The sequence below is a fragment of the Pteropus vampyrus genome, unplaced genomic scaffold (assembly GCF_000151845.1).
Source record: "Pteropus vampyrus isolate Shadow unplaced genomic scaffold, Pvam_2.0 Scaffold63, whole genome shotgun sequence".
In the NCBI taxonomy this organism is placed as follows: domain Eukaryota; kingdom Metazoa; phylum Chordata; class Mammalia; order Chiroptera; family Pteropodidae; genus Pteropus; species Pteropus vampyrus.
Window position 1 is genome coordinate 1,785,132 of NW_011888844.1, and position 20,323 is coordinate 1,805,454.

At 31.5% G+C, this 20,323-nt stretch overlaps 1 protein-coding gene, 1 non-coding gene and 1 pseudogene across 2 annotated transcripts in view; 1 reads left to right on the top strand and 2 right to left on the bottom strand.

Moving 5' to 3' along the window:
* The window catches only part of RPS6KA6 (ribosomal protein S6 kinase A6), a 127,755-nt gene that overhangs the window by 12,250 nt on the left and 95,182 nt on the right, over nt 1-20,323 (bottom strand). The window contains exons 12-20 of the mRNA XM_011361147.2: nt 18,366-18,424; nt 16,648-16,750; nt 15,889-16,019; nt 15,336-15,458; nt 14,748-14,837; nt 13,439-13,597; nt 10,665-10,826; nt 5,934-6,010; nt 3,788-3,905 (exon numbers count right to left, since the gene is read on the bottom strand). Of these exons, the coding sequence (XP_011359449.1) occupies nt 3,788-3,905; nt 5,934-6,010; nt 10,665-10,826; nt 13,439-13,597; nt 14,748-14,837; nt 15,336-15,458; nt 15,889-16,019; nt 16,648-16,750; nt 18,366-18,424 (1,022 nt within the window). The remainder of the gene's footprint in view (nt 1-3,787; nt 3,906-5,933; nt 6,011-10,664; nt 10,827-13,438; nt 13,598-14,747; nt 14,838-15,335; nt 15,459-15,888; nt 16,020-16,647; nt 16,751-18,365; nt 18,425-20,323) is intronic.
* On the top strand, nt 2,202-2,327 carry LOC111740435. Its single transcript, XR_002780616.1, has one exon. It is a non-coding gene; the product is annotated as a U6atac minor spliceosomal RNA (small nuclear RNA).
* On the bottom strand, nt 8,043-8,161 carry LOC111740451 (annotated as a pseudogene).

Genomic DNA, 20,323 nt, shown 5'->3' on the forward strand with positions numbered 1-20,323 from the left:
TTTTTTTTTTTTTTTTTGCTTTCCATTAGATGGTGTCTAAGCCTCTTGTATCCCTGCTTTATATAAAGCTTTAAAAATGCATTTTTATTTTCTTGTAGATATTTAATCACACTCGCTACCTTCAGTCTTAGTCTCTGTCAGTGTTAGCGACAGTTTTGGTAGGGTTTGCTCAGATTTCCCTGGGGCCCCACGGTGTTCGGTCTCTGAGGATATGGTGGGAGGGGCCCTCTGGGTTGGGGTTGGGGGTTGTGGCTCAGCCTCGGTTTTGCAAGTGGTGCTGGTAAAAATTAACTGTTGTTTCTCTGCTATCCTGCTTCTCTGCTTTCTACCCTGATGACTGGGCCCTGCCGCCGGCTGCGTGGAGCTCACAGTGCTCCCAGGCAGGGCTGTTCAGGGAACTTGCTGTACCTTCTCCCCTCCCTCCTCCTCCTACAGGGAGCTCTTTGGGCTGCGAGAGGCATCTTCTTTGTTTCTTCCAGTCCACTGCCCAACACCCGAGGTTCTGACCTGTGGTAGCTCTTATGCTGATCCCAGGCTCAGACGTGCTGGTGTGCAGCTTGGGTGTTTTTTCTTGAGTTTTAGATGTTCAGATTATTATTCTTTCAAGGTAAGAAATCTGGGGCCGTCTCTCATTCTGCCATCTTTCTCCAAATTCGCTGTGTTTATTTTTAATAAGGAGTGCCACCATGAAATTTTTATTACTCCCTTGCATCTTCTAATTTTGCTTTGTTTACCTGATTCTTCTCCTTGTCTCCCCTTGTTTATAAAAGGAAGCAGCAATGCCAGTATTCTCACAGCCTGGGGTTTGGAGGTGAGGAGTTAGCTGAAACTATTGTAGAAATAAAGACACGTAAAGCTAACATAACTTCCACTATTACCCCCACTATTTAACTGAATAAATAAAGTCTAGAAACTCTGCATGGATCAGAAGCAAACCAAAGCAGCTTCCACATGCTTCTGATGGTGGTACTAACCAATAGCAAGTAAAGCATTGAAAAGGGAAAAATAGCTTGTAAGGAACTATAATTATGTAAAACTATTGCCATGAGGTGACGCCAAACACCACAGATCTCACAACTAAAGAAAAATAGTTTAAGGGGTTATGGCTAACTGAACAATAGTTTACCTTCACACTAATTTAAAACAGACAAAAAAGTGAAGTGTTAAAATGTCCAGGAGATAATAGTCACAGAGATATAAAGAACAGCACAGAGAATATAGCCAATAGTATTGTAAGAACTATGTATAGTGCCAGGTGAGTATTACTAATTGGGGGGATCATTCTATAAATTATATAAATATCACCATGCTGTACACCTTAAACTAATATTAAATAATATTGACTGTCAACTCTAATTGAGAAAAGTAAAAACAAATTTTAAAAATGTACAGGAGATAGTTTTTAAAAAGATTCATACGGTCCTTTTGTTCGGTAATTTGCTACCATTTTCAGAAAAGTTTCAAGGACAGAGCTAAAGTCACTTAAACTATAAAAAGGGAATATATGAAAGACCTGTGACATAGTTTAACATTATCCTTCAGTATCTTTTCCTATGTTAATTTCTCCAGAATATCAGACTAAAAGAGGCGAGAATAAAACTGAACTTTAATATGTATTATTCCTTAAGCTCTAGACATACCTAAACATAAAACACATGGAACATGAAAAACTAAAAATCTGAGCATAATTGGCATGTAAATCTCTACTTATTTCAGCATTATATTCACTGTTGTGAGTTTTTTTTTTTTTTTTAAGGAATGCAAGACGATCATACATATAGCTTTAAAAACTGGAATTGTTCCTTGTGAAAATGTAATTTCTGATGCATAAACTGGCCTAGAAAATATATATGTTTAATTAATAATATTAGTAGTTCCAATCACTTTATGAGGGGAAATCTGGAAAAAAATATAAATAAACCAAAATGGATAGATATGGAATTTTGGAGTTGGAAGGAACCCAAGGGGCAATTTAGTCCTCACATTTTACAGATGAGAAAACTGAAGCAGGTAGTTAATATATCGAAACTATCATTCAGTTCTGGCTTTCAATCAGGTGTTCCTTCTACTACAATACACATCACACCTACATTATGGCTAAGATCCAAACAATCCCTTCTCTGGTTTCCTAATATTTAAAAATGACAATCACATTCCTCACTTACTTATTCTACAGTGATCAAGATATCAAATTTACTCCAGTGTTGTATGAAAAGAGAGAATATTAACACTCCCCTTGACAAGGATGGAAGAGGCCCTCGAGCCTGACAACACGCATATGGTTAAGGCATTGCCACCTCCTTCGAGGCATCTAACCACCGTTTATTTTATAAAGACATGGATGGACCTAGAGGTTATTATGTTGAATGAAATAATTCAGACAGAAAGATAAATACCATGTGATTTCACTTATATGAGTAATCTAAGAAACAAAAAGAACAAACAAAAACGGACTCACAGAAACAGAGAACTGGCGATTGCCAGAGGGGAGGGTTTGGGTGTTGGGAGAAAAAGGTGAAGGGATGAAAAAGTACAAATTAGTAGTTACAAAACAGTCACGGGGATGTAGAGTAGAGCATAGGAAATATAGTCAATAGTGTTGTAATGTGTAGAGCCAGATGGGTCATAAAGTAATTGGGGGATCATTTCATAAACTAGATAAATATCTAATCAATGTACTGTATACGTGTAACTAATAAAAAAATCTAATGAATAAACAAACAGAAAAAAAAATTTACTCCATAATATACCCTACAGATTAGCTAATGTTCTTGAGACAATTAGGTTTTATCATTAGCAGATATTAAACATAAGCAATTCATTTTGTCTTAAAATGTTTTCTACTTCAAAATGCAGTTTAAAAGCTTCAGGTCTCTATAAGCCACATGTTGACAAGCTTTGGGTTTTTGTTTTAAAATTTAAAAGTTTTAATTATAAATGTAAGATTTAGTAGTCAAGGATTAATTTGTTCCCCTAAATTAAATAAGGCCAGTTACTCTGAAACTGCTCTAATACAGCTGCTACTAGCCACATGTGGCTGTTAAACACTTTTAAAACATGGGTAGCCCAAATTCAGATGGGTTGTAAGTATAAAATACACCCCAAATTTTGAAGACTTAGAATGAAAAAACAGAATGTAAAATATCTCACTATTTTTTAATATTGATTAGATGGTGAAATATTTTAAATATGCCAAGTTAAATAAATTATATTACTAAATTAATTTTATCAGTCTTTTTTTTCTTTTTGTTTTCTTACTATGACTACTAGAAATTTTAAAATTTCATATGTGGCTTTTATTATATTTCTAATGGACGGCTCCAAGTCATCAATAATAAATATCTAGATGCTCCTGATAAGAAGTTTGTATATTCTCTGAAAATTAGTTAACATAAAAATTGCCTACATAATCACTAGTCAATGTCTGTGCTAAAACATAAATTATGTGTAAAAATACGCTATATGCAGAAAGTAACTTAGTTGGTTTTTAAATATGCATTTTTCCTCAGTATATTTACATTTCTAGTTTTGGTTAATACCGAAATTAGTTTGTATTCCCCAAACACATAGGAACTGATAAGAGAAGAATGTGGCCCAGAATCATTGCAGAAACAAAAAAAAAGTCTGCCATTGTCTTATTCAATCCACATATGTATGTGTTAACTTATAAACAAATACTGACATATAACACCATAAGATACTCTGTAAATACAGACTAGGCTATAACTTAAAGATTTCAGCAATTTAACATGAATGCAACAAAACAAAACTCATTTACAATTTATACCTTTGCTCCATCTGAAATATTGTCCCAGTTTCCACCACTCAAAGAGAACTTTCCATTGCCTATACGCAGCAGTATCTCTTCAGGAGTATCATTGGGGCCATTAGCAAACGGAGTATAGCTATTAATAAAACAGATTTTAATAGACATGAGGGCCTAACATACCTATTACATCTAACTGAAGTGATGAGTATAAGACTATATGCAAATATACTACAGCAAATTAAGGATATCATCCAATATTTCCCTTCCTTGTTCATATCAAATTTGATACTTCAAACAATAAACTTAATTCTAATAAATTATTCAGTAAAAAAACTATATATTTTTTTGCCTTTCATCAGTTAAATAATGTAAATAAAATGTGACTTTTCACTTAAAGCTAGTCTTAAAATCAGATCAGAATAAATCACACAAATTTTGTACTCTCCTAACCATATGCTAGCAAACCAAATATACCTGCTACCAAGAAATTGTTAATTTTATTTATTCATAGAAATGCATTTATTGTATTGGTTCAAATTTGTTCATTAGCATTTCATAAATAATACTAGTGGAAACAAGTTAACAATAATTTTAATTAGTATCTATGAAAAATGGGTCTGTTAAATATTTATATCAATATAACAGAGAATCTCAAGCCATTAAAATTATTACGTGGACCAACATTCATGGACAGGAAGGCAAATGCATTGTATAAAGTTAAAGTAATTTAAAAATTAATTATAGAATGACAAAAAGTGATCAGTTTTGTACCATTTTAACAAATGGAACTGAAAATGGTATTCAAATTTGGGAATAGAAAGACAGTTAAAAAGTATGAGTAATATGTCTTAATATGTTAATGTCTTAATTTCCTCATGTAACAATTAAGTTGAGATAACACTAAACACACATATACACACACACAATCGTGTTTTCTTTAATCATTAAGTAAATATTTGAAAGCAGCAATCTAGGAATGGTATCCCATTGTTTGAAACCAGTAGTGCTGATTGCAGTTCATATGCAAATTTTAGCTATACTTAACTTTAACACTTGCTGTGGGCTATAACTAAATATTTTGCCAAAGTTTATAATATATCTAAAATTAAGTGGAATACACTGATGTATGTAATTATTACCAAGCCAATAAATACTGTAGTTACCATTTTCATAACTTATAAAGCTTGCTATGTTGAGTATATTTCTATTTCTTTTGTTATTATTAAATTTATTGGTGTGACATTGGTTAATAAAATTATATAGGTTTTGAATGTACAATTCCATAAGAAAGCATTTGTATATTACATTATGTGCTCACCACCCAAAGTTAAATTTCCTTCTGTCACCACATATTTGATTCTCATTACCCTTAACTATCTTCTCCCTACCCGCTTCCCTCTGGTAACCACTAAACTGTTGTCCGTGTCCATGAATCTCCGTTTGTCCAGCATATTTCAGTTGTACTAAAGGCTTTCTTTAAAAAGTCACACTTAAGTACATTATAACCTCATAATAATTCTTCAAATTCCATCCTATGCATTAGACTTTGATAAACCTAGCCTTCTTCTACAGTCTTAAATTTTTACTCCTAAATAAAAATATTAAGGGTAAAACGGCACTTGTATTATTTGTAAATTACCAACATTAACATAATCCAATTATTACTTTCTAAAATTATTTCTTTATCTTTTTAGGAAAAGGTACATGTGTTTCTGTAATTTCATATTCTGTTACTATTTAAATTTATCATAAAGCTCAATCTTACTAAATCTCTATTGCCAGGAGAGCCAGAATTCAAGTACTTTAAAAAATTTAATTCAATATCGGGTTCAGTAGGCAAGTACCTGTTGAAACACAAAATCATTTTATGCTCAAATAAACATTTTTCAATAAGTAATGCACTCACTGTAAAATATCAAAATAAAAAATATACGCTTTATCTTAGTTTTAGTTCTAATTAAAAACTTTTAATTACGTATCTGAATTTTGATGCACTGAATGCCTTACTTTATTTTTAAATTTTATAAGTAAACAATATATAATATTTTGAAATGTTGACAGCATTTTCCTTAATGTTATTTTCATCTGTCCTCTTTCTAGATGAAAATATTCAGGTGAAATTCAAATAACAATGTGAATTATTTTGAGTATATAAGTTTCTTACCCAGCCAACATCGTGTAAAAAAGGACTCCTAGGCTCCAAATATCACAAGCAGCATCATAGCCCTGTTGCATAAGAACCTGAGAAAGAAATACACATTATATGGTACTACTCAGCATAAACTCAGTTTTCTTATCCGAAAGAAAGTTGTGCTTCTAATAATCTCACAAATGTTCACAATTTAAAAACTTGGATTATTTTAATCTTTTGACAAATAAGTTCACTTAATGTTAAAGGGAAAGCCCTCTGCTATTAGCAAGCACAGAATATTTAATAAAGTGATTAAGTAACATGGGTCATACAAAAAAAACAACTTTGTAAGATATTATCCCTGAACTCAATGAGCTTTCACTTCTCTTAGGAAAAAACTTACAAATATCAGAATTTAAGATTATTATGTAAAAAGAGCTTAATATATATATACTATACATATTACTGTCTTTTAATCATGACACTGACTCTCTGAGGCAGATATTATTTCCATTTTGAAGATGAGGAAACTAATGTTAAGTTAAACTAGTGTTAAGTAATTTGCCCAATATCACAAAATGAGTGAGAAGTAGAGCAGGTATTCTTACTCTAGAGCCTATGCTTTTAATATGTATGATAACTTCCTTCTTACTACACAAGAGATGATAATATATGATCTTATGAAAGATCGATGAATTTATGTTTTATATACAAGGTTTGTGTCTTGAAAATATTAGTATATTTCTAGATCACAAATAAACATTTGATAAATTCTGAATGGTTTCATTAATTTTTCATACAATAATTAAAGTAGCTGTTTTTGCTCTTGGGGCTAGTGTTAATAAAATAAAATAATATATTTATTGTATAGTCATGTGAGTTTTCTTTATGAATAGAGTTTGTTAGAAAAATAAAGAGATGAAATGAAGTTTTTTATTTTTTCATTTAGAAAAACAAGACCACTGCTAAAGCCTTTAGGCATAGGAACAAAATAGAAACATTATTAATGTATTAACAATGGGGACTGTATAACCACCGACATAGGCATTTCATTTACAAGTTTGGTTTTGACAACTGCCAGACATGAATATTGAGTATCTAAGTTAAAATTCAAGATATCATGTGTTTTTTCCTAGTCAAAGTATATTTATAAGAACACACATATGTGCAAACTTGAAAAGCTGAAGAGGTTATCAAAATACCTATATAACTGGCTTATGTAAGTAACACAAATAGGGACTACAAAGGCCCTAATAAATAACAAGGTACAGTTATTAAACCACTCACATCATGGTAAAGCTCTAGAAAAACATAAACTTCTCCTGCTTTTTTTCTTCTTTCTCTTTTCTTTTCTCATCACTTCTTACAATTCTGGGGGCATTACCATGTTTTCCCTAGTTTCTGTACGGCAGTATTTTTAAAGCTTCTCAATGTACAGACAAGGTTGAGGGACTGCCCAGAAACTAGTTGGACAGGTGGGGGTTGATCAGTGAGTCAGGTATAGGTATTTCATACTTCCTTAACCTTCCTAGTTAATGAGAAAAAAGAACACAAGAGGTGTCATATCGCTTAATCTAATTAGGGCCAACCATGAAAATCTTGTTTTAGATATACCATACACTTAAACCCATTTTGTATGGGTAAAGAAGAAGCAGTGAACTTCTGTTCTAGAGTGGGTCTCAATGCCCTATAATAGTAAGAACACATAGCCATGAAAAAAACAAGGCAAAGTGGTGAGCTGAATGAAAGAGTACAGTGGAGTATAGTGAGGAAGAGGTGTTTAATACTTTCCTACTTGCATTAAGTTAAATATGTGAAGACAGAAGTCAGAATTAAAGTAATTAATGTCATTATCTTCTCTCCCATTTGGTTTCCCAAACCAGCAAAGACTAACACAGAGATTCTCATTCCCTTTGCTCTAAAGTTCAACTTAATTCACATTTGGAGCAAAACATATGACAACCCAGACTAGAGCAAAGCAGGGCAATTTCACAATTATTTTATCAAGAGCTGCAGGTAAATATCTATCTAATTAATTGATTAATTAATTAACTAATTAATTAGTTATTTTTAGGCAAGGCAACCCTTGGTTGACCTCACAGATTGCAAGGACCCTGTCAGCTTACAATCCCTTATTTTTTATGCCTACAGCACCTGGTCTTCCTGGGTGGTCTCCCATCCAAGTACTAACCAGGCTCAACCCTGCTTAGCTTCTGAGATCAGACGGGATCGGTCTTGTTCAGGGTAGCATGGCCATAGACTCCATCTAATTTATTTTAAGTTCCTTTAATTCAGGATCATTCTTAGATCTCAGCAGGCATCAAATATCGGTTGAATAATATAATGGATTTACTTTTATAAAATAATATTTTGGAGACATATTTTTGCAATATAGGTATAGTAGAAAAGCACGTTTACTATGTCAGCCTCGAGAGGTTGACTGAATTGATTCATATGAAAAATATGAATGAATATTTCTCTATTGTTAAGCTGAAATTGTAATTAGTTTATATCTTAGTAAATATCTCATCACTCTTTATACACTGTGAATAATGAATTTATACTCTCAAAATGCTAGTGTTTACTCAAATATCTGCACAGATACTTGAATATTTGATTCTAGTTTAAAGATACTACATTTCATATACTCTATTACTAATGGAGTAATGAAAAGGTTTGAAATTTCAGAGAGAAATCTTACCCAAACCTTTATATTTCATTCATAACAAGTTACAAATATTCATTGATTGCTAGCAGAAGCTTCATCATTTGATAATAAAACCTTTCAAAGAATTTTGAAAATACAAATACTAGCCAAAAGTAGTTCAAGCACTAGTTACAGAGAAGTGGTGTCCCCGTACCCACCTGAAAAACTTCACTATTACAGTAGCGAGAGTAACTTACTTACTATAATGGAAGTCTGTTAGGATAAAAAGCATCAGTAGACTGTATTCTACTCTGTGGATTTGCATTCATTTAAGAATGTTTATCTAGCCATTAATTTAAAAATGTTTACCTAACCATTAATCTAAACACAGACATACTATGTATTTTCCATTTTAATGTCTGTTTTTGAGATGTTCCTATTGGACACATTTGCCCCTAACATTTTTCCGGGGAGAAGTTTCCATCATACCAAGGAGTCCAGGTCCATAAGATTAAGTCAGTATTAAGAATTTGGGTATTGAGATGGTTATTCTGTATTCTTCTGTCTACTGCACAAACATGTTAGAATATTTATGATGATTATATATCCTATATTTAATAGAAGAGCCCTAATCTCAAATATTCTGTCTTCCTATCCTATAAAACCATTGAAATGTCCGAGAAAGGCTAATTTTTTAATGTCTAAGTTATATCTCTCACACCTAGGGACAGTACAATAATCCCTTCTTGGGTAATGCATGCATTCTAATTTTTAGAGGAAATGTAGTTTCTATATATTTTAGTTTGATAAAAATTTGTACATTTATTATTCTATGAATTTAATTAAAATATAGATAAAAGCACATTCTCTGGATATGTACATAATTTCTTAGAGGGCAAATCTCATCACAAAAACCTTGTAAAGTAGGTGTTATGCTTCTTCCTCAACATCAACATCTTAAAGATTTAATAAATTTTAATATGGGAATTTTTCTTTAGAAAAACATTTTTCTATTTTCTACATTTCTATTTTCATTAGAAATATTATTTCCTTTTCTAATAGCTACAATAAAATACAGATTTATTGATATTTAAATACAAATGGCTCATGTTAATCTGATATGCCATATTATCCTGAAAGGGCTAGTATTTGATATAAAAATAAAATCGGAAAACATGCACATGAGATAGGAATTCATCCTCAAATTATTTTATTCTTCCTCTCTAACTTAGAGATTTCAATTTCTCAAACCTAAAGTTTTTTTGTATTTTGATTTGTACTGAACATATGATAATTCATATGACATTATTCATAACATATAAAAACAGTTCCTGACTTACAAACAAAACTTAAAAAGAATCTATGTGACCAATGCCATTCTCGATTCATTCTTTTATCAACCATATTTTCAATTGCTATGGGAGTTTCTACTATCAAAACTCCCATCCTCATGATCAGAACTGGCTATCTGTAGCTTGCTAACTGTGAAATCTTTACCCCTTAACCTCCCCAGTCTCACCATTACTGACTCTTCCCTTTAAGATCTACATATGAGTATTATTTGCCAAGAAAAACTTCATTGCTTATAAAAACCCCTGTGAAGCATTTTCTCCAGGAATTAAGATTCTAAAACAATCAGGGATGGCGCTGCCCTTACATGTTATATATAATGCTAAACAATATAAATTACCTCATGTTCATCACAAATCAAAATATCTGAAAATCCATCTTGGTTTTGTTATTAATAGCTGAGTCTTAAAAATGTCATTTAGGTACATTAAACCTCATTTTCCTCATTTATAATATTTAATATGCTAAAAGTAGAGTTATCTCTACTCTCTCTCCCAGACTTAAAAGGGTATGATTCTGAAACGAGTACATAACCAACAGAATAGAATAGTTTGATTATTACATTAAGGTTGGTTTCAGATGCTGGTTCCTAGTTTGAATATTTATATTAGGGGTTATCAGAGATTCACTTATTTAAAGAGCTTTATAGTTGAGAATGGACAAAATAACTCAGATTTTACCTACCTACCATAACATATACATGTCATCATATACATTGAACTAAAGGAAAAGAGTGAAAGGCAAAAAATTGAAGTTCTAAAGAATACCTCAGGTGCTACAAAGTTTGCAGTGTAGCACGGAGTTAAGAGAAGTCCATTTTCGCCTCGAAGTTGTTTTGCAAACCCAAAATCACAGATCCTAATGCAGTCTGCACTGGCTGATTCATCCATGTATAAAATATTACTAGGTTTAAGATCACGATGAACAATCTTGAACACAAAAGAGAAAAAATAATTACATTTCTAGAGCTAAATAAATGTCTAGAAATATAACATTTAAAGTTAATTTATTTCCAGGAAAAGGAACTTTAATTATACAATTTTGAAAATGATGCTTTCTCCAACCTTGATAGCCTTGAGAGCTTGAAGGATACAGAAGGAATTATCTCTCTCAGATAGATGCTCCAGTTTCTATTCAAGCCACCAATTTTTTTAGCCACTTCCAATCTCAAAAGTATCAAAACTCATTTATCAGATCCACTTCTGGTTATAATGAACTAAGACCCTACTCAATATGCCCCTCTTCACAGTAAGCAACTATAAAACCTGAACATAATACAAAACTCGACTACCTGAAGGTACTGGAGAGTGAACAGAAGCAGACAGACTCTGGTGGAGAGTACACACTTGGTTGAAGGAAGGGATATGGGGAGTTATATGAATGGCTTTTAGGCTAGGGTTAAGTACAGTCCCTATGGCACATAGTGGTGAAGACACATGTGGAAAAGCCCACAGTCTTTCTGGCCTGGAGTACCAGAAAAGAGATGCTGGGAAACCATGAAAGCTGAGTGGAGGGATACTATAAAGGAAAGAGCCAGAATTGACCCCTAAATCAAAAATGTGTAGAAGAGGCTCAAAGTACATCATATAAAGACAAAAGAGGGAAGAGAAGAAGGGGGAAGTAGATAGGGGTAAAATGGGTCAAATATGTGGTGACAGAAGGGTGGTGAACACGTAATGCAATATATACACGACATATTGTTGAATTGTACACTTGAAACTTATTGGATTTTGATGATCAATGTCGCCTCAATAATTTTTAATTAAAAAAAGACAAAAGATACAGAGACCAAAGCTGCTACCCAAAAAGCAGAGTTTTCAGTGAAAACACTGCCAAGAAAATTATCTATTAAAACAACAAACAGAAAAACAACAATAATAATTGGAGAAAAATAACAGAAAAAATCTCCATAACTCAATACTCAAATGTGTAGTATACAATCTAAAATCATCTGATATACAAAGGACCAAGAAAATAGAACACATTTTCAAGAAAAAAAGAAAATCAATCTGTTCAGATTCCAAGATGAACCACATTGGACCTAACAAACAAGGATTTTTAAAGTGGCTATTATTATATGTGATGTGATGGAGGTGCTAGCTAATGCTATGGTGGAAATTATATCGCAGTATATAAATGTATGAAATCAACATGTTGTACACCTTAAACTTATACACTGTTATGTGTTGATTATTTATCTCAATAAGAATATATTATTCAAAATTCACAAGACTAAATATAAATTAAAAAAGTAAAGTACCTATTATAACCATTCAATGAAGTAAACAACATGCTTTCAATGCGTGAAACTCTCAACAATAACAAAAAAATAGAAACAATAAATAAGGACCAGATCAAATGTGAGAAATGAAAAATATTCTGAAATTCTCTATATGATGATTTTCCTACTGATAGTATCCATTTCATTTAATCTAGTCCCATCTTTAATCAGCAGTTTACTACACTGAAAACTCTTTAAAGACAAGGACCAAGTCTCACTCATATCTGAATCTGCAACATCTTTTAGAATGCCGGGGATATAAAAATACTCAATGAATCTCTGTCATTAATTTATTTAATTGATGTAAGAAACTGAATGTTTCCAAAATAATAAACTAAACAAAAGATGCTTATCATTTTCCTCCTCTCAAAAATTCTGGTCGTCCTTTAGAGAGCGTTGACAAAGACAATCAAGGAATTAAATTATAATAAAACTACTCCTTTACCATTATAAAATTTATATTTCAAAATATTGAAAAATGTACTCTATTAAACCTCACACAAAACTGAGTACTGGGTTATTTTTCTTAATTAAAAAAAGGGCTCATGTAGAATTTTCACTGTGCCAATTCTAAGCTGTCCATTTTTTTTTTTTTTTTACTGATAATACTTATGTAGGTACATATCCACTATTACAACTGATTCGAACTTAAGTTTTTGAATTATTTGTGCCCTTTTTTCCTTGTATAGCTATATATAATAAAAATTGACCTTTTTAAATAACATTTGCTTTCTTTATGAAGAGACAGCAAGCAAAATAATAGGCCTGCTCCTCCACTACAAATTTTAATATATTAATACTTCAAATGTTTAGAATCCAAATTTCTTACTGTATTTAGAAGAGGGGTTGGCAAGTGTCAAGATATACAGTCCTCTTATTGCCAGAACTTTATATGTTAGGTATCATCTAATTTGAATAATATTCACAACATGTCCTTGAATAATTCTTTTATGTTTCACTTTTAAGTTTGATTAGGTTTAATAATTTCAAAGTCAAGGTTAGATACATTTATATAATCCAAACCACTTTTAAAATTAATATGCTATTAAATCAGGGCCAACAGCAGGGTGAAGATACTTAATAAAGTATTATCCAATTTTCTAAATCTATAACCTTCGCTACATTATGAGTTTTAATAGGATATTCTCTATAAAATATATGTGATAGAAAAAGTAATTCATTTTAGGTGGCACGCCCTATATATAATTTTATGAAGATATAAGTCCCAGAATTGAAGGGAAGAATATATCTACAACTTACTCCTTGACAATGAAGATAGTCAACTGTCTTAGTTATTACAAACAGTACATCACTAGCTTCCCGTTCTGAGAAACACTTTTGTTTGAGAATACGGTCAAGTAGCTCTCCTCCTTTCATCAAATCCGTAACAAGATAAACATATCTACCATCATCATAAACCTAAAAAAGAACATATGTTTAAAATGTTATTAATTATAATTACAATTCTGAAATGGTTAAATTATATTTATTTTGCTTTTCTAGTGAACCTCTAGTGTTAAAAAAAAGACATTATTTCTTTATTGTTAATATAGTACAGGCTATACTGAAGATTAAACTGGCTAAACAACTTCTTACACAGTCCTGTGAGACCATGTTAAACCTATAATTTTATTAACTTTTAAAGTTGTATGTTATACTTCATGAAGGGATATAAATGGGAAAATAAAATTCTGTGCCACTCAAATGGCATCTACCTCATTTTTGACTATATTATAGACACTTCTCTTCCCTATAATAGTAAGCGTCCTTCTGGCAGTAAATATATTATTAGTTTTTCAATATCCTCTCCATAGTCCATTATCTGACATGGTGTCTTAAATATCTGTTGAATTCAAATACTATATCAAGGAGAATAAATAATAAAAATATGTATACTCTTTCACTCAGGGCTTGTGAGATAGATAGGTAGGTAGACAGACAGACAGACAGACAGACAGATGGATGTAAACTACTGTTTAAAGATTACTAATCAAAAGGCATATCATATTATCCAAAACAAACTCATTGACGTGAAGGCTGATTTGTCTGCCTTCTCTAAAGAGAAAAGAGCATTACTTTCTTATATGAAGAGTGAGCATTCAATAACATTTATTAATTTGAGTTATATGTTTATTTTATGAAACTATAGAGTAATATTATTTCACTCAAAAAAAATCCATAATGCAACAGCCAATTTCTGTAGTCAAGAAAGTAAATCTTCTAGAATTTTGCAGATTCCCACTCTCCTATAACTTCTATATTTATAGTACTACAGAATAATAAATGGTGCTAGTTATAATGTTAACTAGTTAATTATCCAGACTATATTCAAGTAATCAGGACACTCTCATTTACCAACCATCATAGTTCCTTTCTTACATTCTGTAAGAAGGGTAGGAATACAGAATAATAGGGGAAAAATAATTGAAGTAGCAAATTTAAGTCTTTAGATTTTTGTTGCATGACAGTAAATATATCATAGACATAAAAAGTTTCAATAAGGAAATAAAGTGCCAAGTCATAACTTCATTAGCTTAGCTTTGAGTTAGCTTATATTTTAAATACCTACATCCTTTAGAGTGATAATGTTGGGGTGTTGTCCATAGCGCATCAAAATTTCAATTTCTTCTGAGGGGTCTCTCTTACTTTTGTCAATGATCTAAGAAATAAGACAAGAACAATCTCATAGACAATTTACTTTTTTGTTTAAAAATGAATGATATATTTTAAATTTGGTTATATTTTAAGTAAATACTTAAAAACTCAAGAATGATGTTTGTCTCATATTATTTTAACATTTAAAAATTTCCTATAACTGAAACTTAGCAATAAAAGATCACTTCCTTTAACATCATGTTCCACTTAACTGAAAATGTACTGATAATTTGATCCAAATGTAAAAGTAATTGTCACAGTTGCTCAGTCTTAACATACTACCTTAAAATAAAACTATTCAAAAGCAAGACATTCATGAAATACACTGTTTCTCCAGAAAAAGTCTTGGAAAGAAATTCAAAATGAAAATATTACATCTTAAGAGTTCGTCCTTATTATAATCTCTGTAATCTCCACTAGCTCCACTGAGAAATGTCTATCAGTTAACTTCTCATTTAACTTACATATATAAAACAAAAAATGTTAGGCTCAGGGACAATACCTTCACTGCTAATTCCATGTTGGTAGCTGTATGTATGCATCGCTTACAAACAGAATAGGAGCCAACACCAATGTCCTCTTTCAATTCATATGCTTCACCAAATTGTGCAGCATTTCCATTTATCTGTTTTTGAAAAAATAAAATACTAAGAGGAATGAAATATTTTTTGCATTTTTATCTTTTCTCCTAAATATACATTCATCTTACATTTAAAATTCATTCTAGAAAAGTTTTATCAGTATTTATAAATGGCTTAAGCAGATCTAAGCTGATCCTAAACTGTAGGCTTTCTAGATCCCTAAAGCCAACACAATAAATCAACTAGCTTATACTTCATCATTACATTTTCTTGCCAAAAGAAATTATATCAATATAATTAAAGGTTACTACCATCTGCTTTATTTCAAAACATATGAAAACATCATTAATTCATTATTATACACAGAGATAAATAAAGAAGTTAAAAATCACTTAAAATTATTGTAAATCCATTAGAAATAACTGAAAGAAATAATTATCTCTAAACTAAATAATCTGATTAAGTGGAATTTACCTGGATAATTGGTAATACATTTGAACCTGTGATAGGAGTGATTTTATATTCTTCTGCAATCGAAGTTGCAACAAAGCTGAATCCTTTGAAGAGTTGATGAGCATTAGCACTGGCCGGCAAACCAGGAGAATCTAATGTTCAAATAATTATATTTAGTTAGAAGTACACAGACTTCTATGATATAAAATCATCATTTTTTTTAATAAAAAGGAAACCATTAAATGTTAACATCAGACATACTATATTATATATTTGAGTAATTGTATATTATCCGTCTCCCCACACTACTATGCAAGCTTCATGTGGATTGTAATTTTTGTCTGTTCTGTTCATTTCTGTACCTTCACTGCTCAGTACATTATAAGTATTCAATATCTGAATGAACGTAGGAAACATGCCACTAAAAGTAAACCTCATTAAATTCTAAACTGTAAGAGTCCGAGTGATGTATCTCATGTCTTATTTCCTACCCACTACTCCCTAATGCATTAGCATGTCAAAGGACTTTTAAGATAAAACAGCCCCCCAAAAAACTTTCGCCCTTTGTTGTAGTCCCTGCTTTTCTGATAAATATTTCCCATTTAAAGTCTCTACTTGAAAGGTGCCCAAGTAATGCTGTATATAGGATCCATACTTCCATAGAGGGCAAACTAACCCTCTGGAAACTTATAATTCTTTTAGTTTTTACTAGGAAGCTAGTTTATTTTTTAACCATCTAACTGAAGAAAAGCCTTGATGTTATACATAAGCATGCATTACCTTTAGGTGTTTTTGCAGTAAATTCAGGATCAAAACAAAAAGTATCATCTGGTTTTCCAGAAGCAGGTTTGAAAGGAGGTTGAACTTCTTTTTTATATAATTTCTAGAAGAAGCAATAGGATAATACAAAAACATATTAGCAGAAGATAATATTCACAGTACTTAACAGAAGAATCACAATTTCATAAATGTAACTTCAACAAGCCTCAGATAACTTGTTAACCAAATTCTAAAAATCTGAGAGATAATGTACAAAAAGTGACACCAGGAAACAACAGTGATGCCACAGGTTGTATTCACAAGGAATAATGATGTTGGTTTTGGATGTCAAAAACTGGCTTGAATTTTCACTGGTAAAATAACCATATAGAATATGTTGCAATGTTACCATGGAGAAATAACTAACAACACTCAGGGATTTAAAAAGTAATAATTAGACTATCTTCGCTAACTATATATTTCACTTGAAAATATGCATTAAAGGCACTGTGTAGGGCTCTTATTGCAGAATTCAAAAATATAATCTTCCTTACTATAACTTCCTACAATTTATATGTTTATGAAAGACAAATAAAACATCAATTGAGTGACTTCTTAGGGTATTAACACCACTGGCTTACAAAAAATAAATCAAAATGTTGCCAGAATAACGATTTGATTAGTGAATGGTGACTTTCTATCTCTGCCCTAGAAATCCAGAGACTTTTACTTTAGAAAAAATTTTAAATGCCAAAATCAGAACTAGATAATTGGAAATGTTTACCCATGATGATTAATAGTACATAAAATACATAAAGCTGTTTTGTAAAATGAACAACAAAAAGTTAGTTTTTCTAAGAAAAGCTCATTAGTCTAGGAATTGCAACTTAAAAAAAATTCTATACATGACAGAACTTCACAAGTTTGTTTCCATGTACTCTCTAAATTTAGTGAAATGCCTGTAAAAAGATATTTACTCCTTAAAAATTTTCATTTGTCCTAATACATGACAAAGAACCATTTGAAATTAAACAACACCTCAGATTCTTTAGAATTCATTTTCTATAAGAATCTGTCATATCATTCATCCCTTTTTCCCTTTCTTCCATATCATACAACCTAGAATAGGGGAGAATATTAACTATACTTAATGAGTCAAACAAATGAGAAACAAAAATTTGCTAAATATCATCCACGCACCTACTGGATTAAGGTATTTTTATTTACAGGTGTAACGTATCATGCAATTACCTTGAACCAGAAGATATGTGGATGAATTTGCAATAACAGTGATGAATCTTAAGGGTGTTACACAAAGTGACATAAGTCAGATGGAAAAGGACAAAAACCGTTATGATTTCACTCCCATGTGGAATATAAAACAAAAAAGAAACAAATGAACAAACAAAACAACAAACTCATAGATACAGATAACAGACTGGTGGTTACCAGAGGGTAAGGGGAGTAGGGGTTGGGTAAAATGGGTAAAGGGGGTCAATTATATGGTGACGGAAACTAGACTTTCGATGGCGAGCATACTATAGTGTATACAGATATTGAATTATAATGTCGCACACCTGAAGCTTCTATGTTATAAACCAACGTTACCTCAATAAAAAATTCTCAAATTAAATATAAAATAAATGGATTGTTTATCAACAAAGTCCATATACTATCATATACTCTTCAGCTTTTGTTCATATTAAAGTTACTCAGAACAAACTTTCTACTGAACTTACATTCCAGTCAATATTTGCAAAAAAAAGATGTCCTTTGATTTCCTCAACTCCTTCTGAACCTATAAAAATGGAAAGACTTTTTTACTGGTATGATTTTTTTAAATCTTTATACCTCGCTTTCAGACTGTTACTTATAAAGAGGAGTACACACATTTCATAGACTCCTTGCAGTGAGAAGTTTGTGATTTCTCATCTAATATTTTATTAATTGGTTCTTTAAATTTAATATGATAAACATTGAGTGATATTCATATTAAAGCACACAGAATATCATGAAATACTGAAACGCCTTCCAAACCAAGTCAAAATTATATTTATTATAATATTAAAATTTAAGTACATATTCTTTTCTTTATAATTCAACTTATGGCCTTATAGCTACATGCCAAATTAAAAAGTACAACATAGTAAAATGACATTGAAATTTTAACATAAGGACATAAACAGGATGATAGGATTACATTTGGATCCAGGGAAAGGCTACCAGAAAGTGGCTATTAAGGAGACATTATGGAAACATAGTATTTACTTTGAAAAACATTGGGAAGGCAAAATAATTATCTTTGGACATCTATAAGGGTTACCTATACAATTCTGTGAATTATTGCAAAAGAGGTAATCCATATGATGTACATAATAACATATATTAAATAGAAGTACTGAATAACTACACAACTCCATTGTTTTAATCAAAGACCTAACAGAATTTATGGGAATCTTTGTATATACAAAATGCAAAGTTCTAGATATAAATATATAGCAGCAATAAAGGAACTTAAGCCAAAAAAACAGTTATAATTATGCTGCTCCCAAAGCACACAGTATATTGTTATAAAAGCTAACAAAATAAACAATACCCAATCTATTTGCTGGATTCCTTTTGAATAACATCCTTAGAAGACTTTGTGCTTCAGCACTAAGAAACTGAGGCATTCCAAGTTTTGCTCTGGAAAAAAGGATTTTAGAAAATTAATTTCAATCTAGCCATACTTCTAAATTTAAAAATCTCAAAAAGAATTTTAAAGAATGCTTTCACAATGGCAAATAATGTCCCCCATTTGGTAGGAGAAGGGAACAAGGCAGTGTGAAAAATGTTCTTTGTGTCAATTTAAACTCATAACAAGTTTCTCAAAACTAAAAGCCAGAAATCTTTTCCAAAAGAAAAAGAAATAGTGTTCGCACTTACTTTAATATCATATTCATGGTCTCATTTCTGTCTTTACCTTGAAATGGTAGTGTACCAGTAAGCATTTCAAACTAAAACAAATAAAAAGTAACACAATTTAGCACAACTTAGAATACACAATGAAATTCTTTAGGAAAAAAATTGAGATTTGTAATATATGATCATCAAATCATTTGGATCTATGACAGTAGGTCAAAATAGGACCAGAAGACTAGGTCACTTAAGGCAGGGGTTCCTGACCCCTGGGGTGTGGACCAGTACCTGTCTGAGGCCTGTTAGGAACTAGGCTGCACAGTAAAAGGTGAATGGCAGGGGAGTGAGCAAAACTTCATCTGTATTTGCAGCCACTCCCCAGTGCTAGCATCACTGCCTCAGTTCTACCAGATCATCAGTCATTAGATCTCACAGGAGCACCAGTCCCTGGTACCAAAATGGTTGAGGACTGCTGACTTAATGAATATACTTCTGGTACCCCACTATATACAGCTGATAGGTGACCTGTAGCAAATGAAACCAACCAATTTTTTCAGTCCTGTCAAATTTGGTTGAATTACTCAAACTAAAGTAATTTGGAAATAGGTATAAATCATTTTCTTTTAAAACAAAGGTATGCTTTTAAACCAATTTAATCATAAAAGGAAGTAAAAATAAGCTCAGAATCATTTCAAATTCATATATGATCAAGAAAGATTTAACTATTCTCATTCCCCTCATTCCCCTAAAAACATGAACCAAAAAAAGCAACACACACATACACCAATATCTTTTTTTT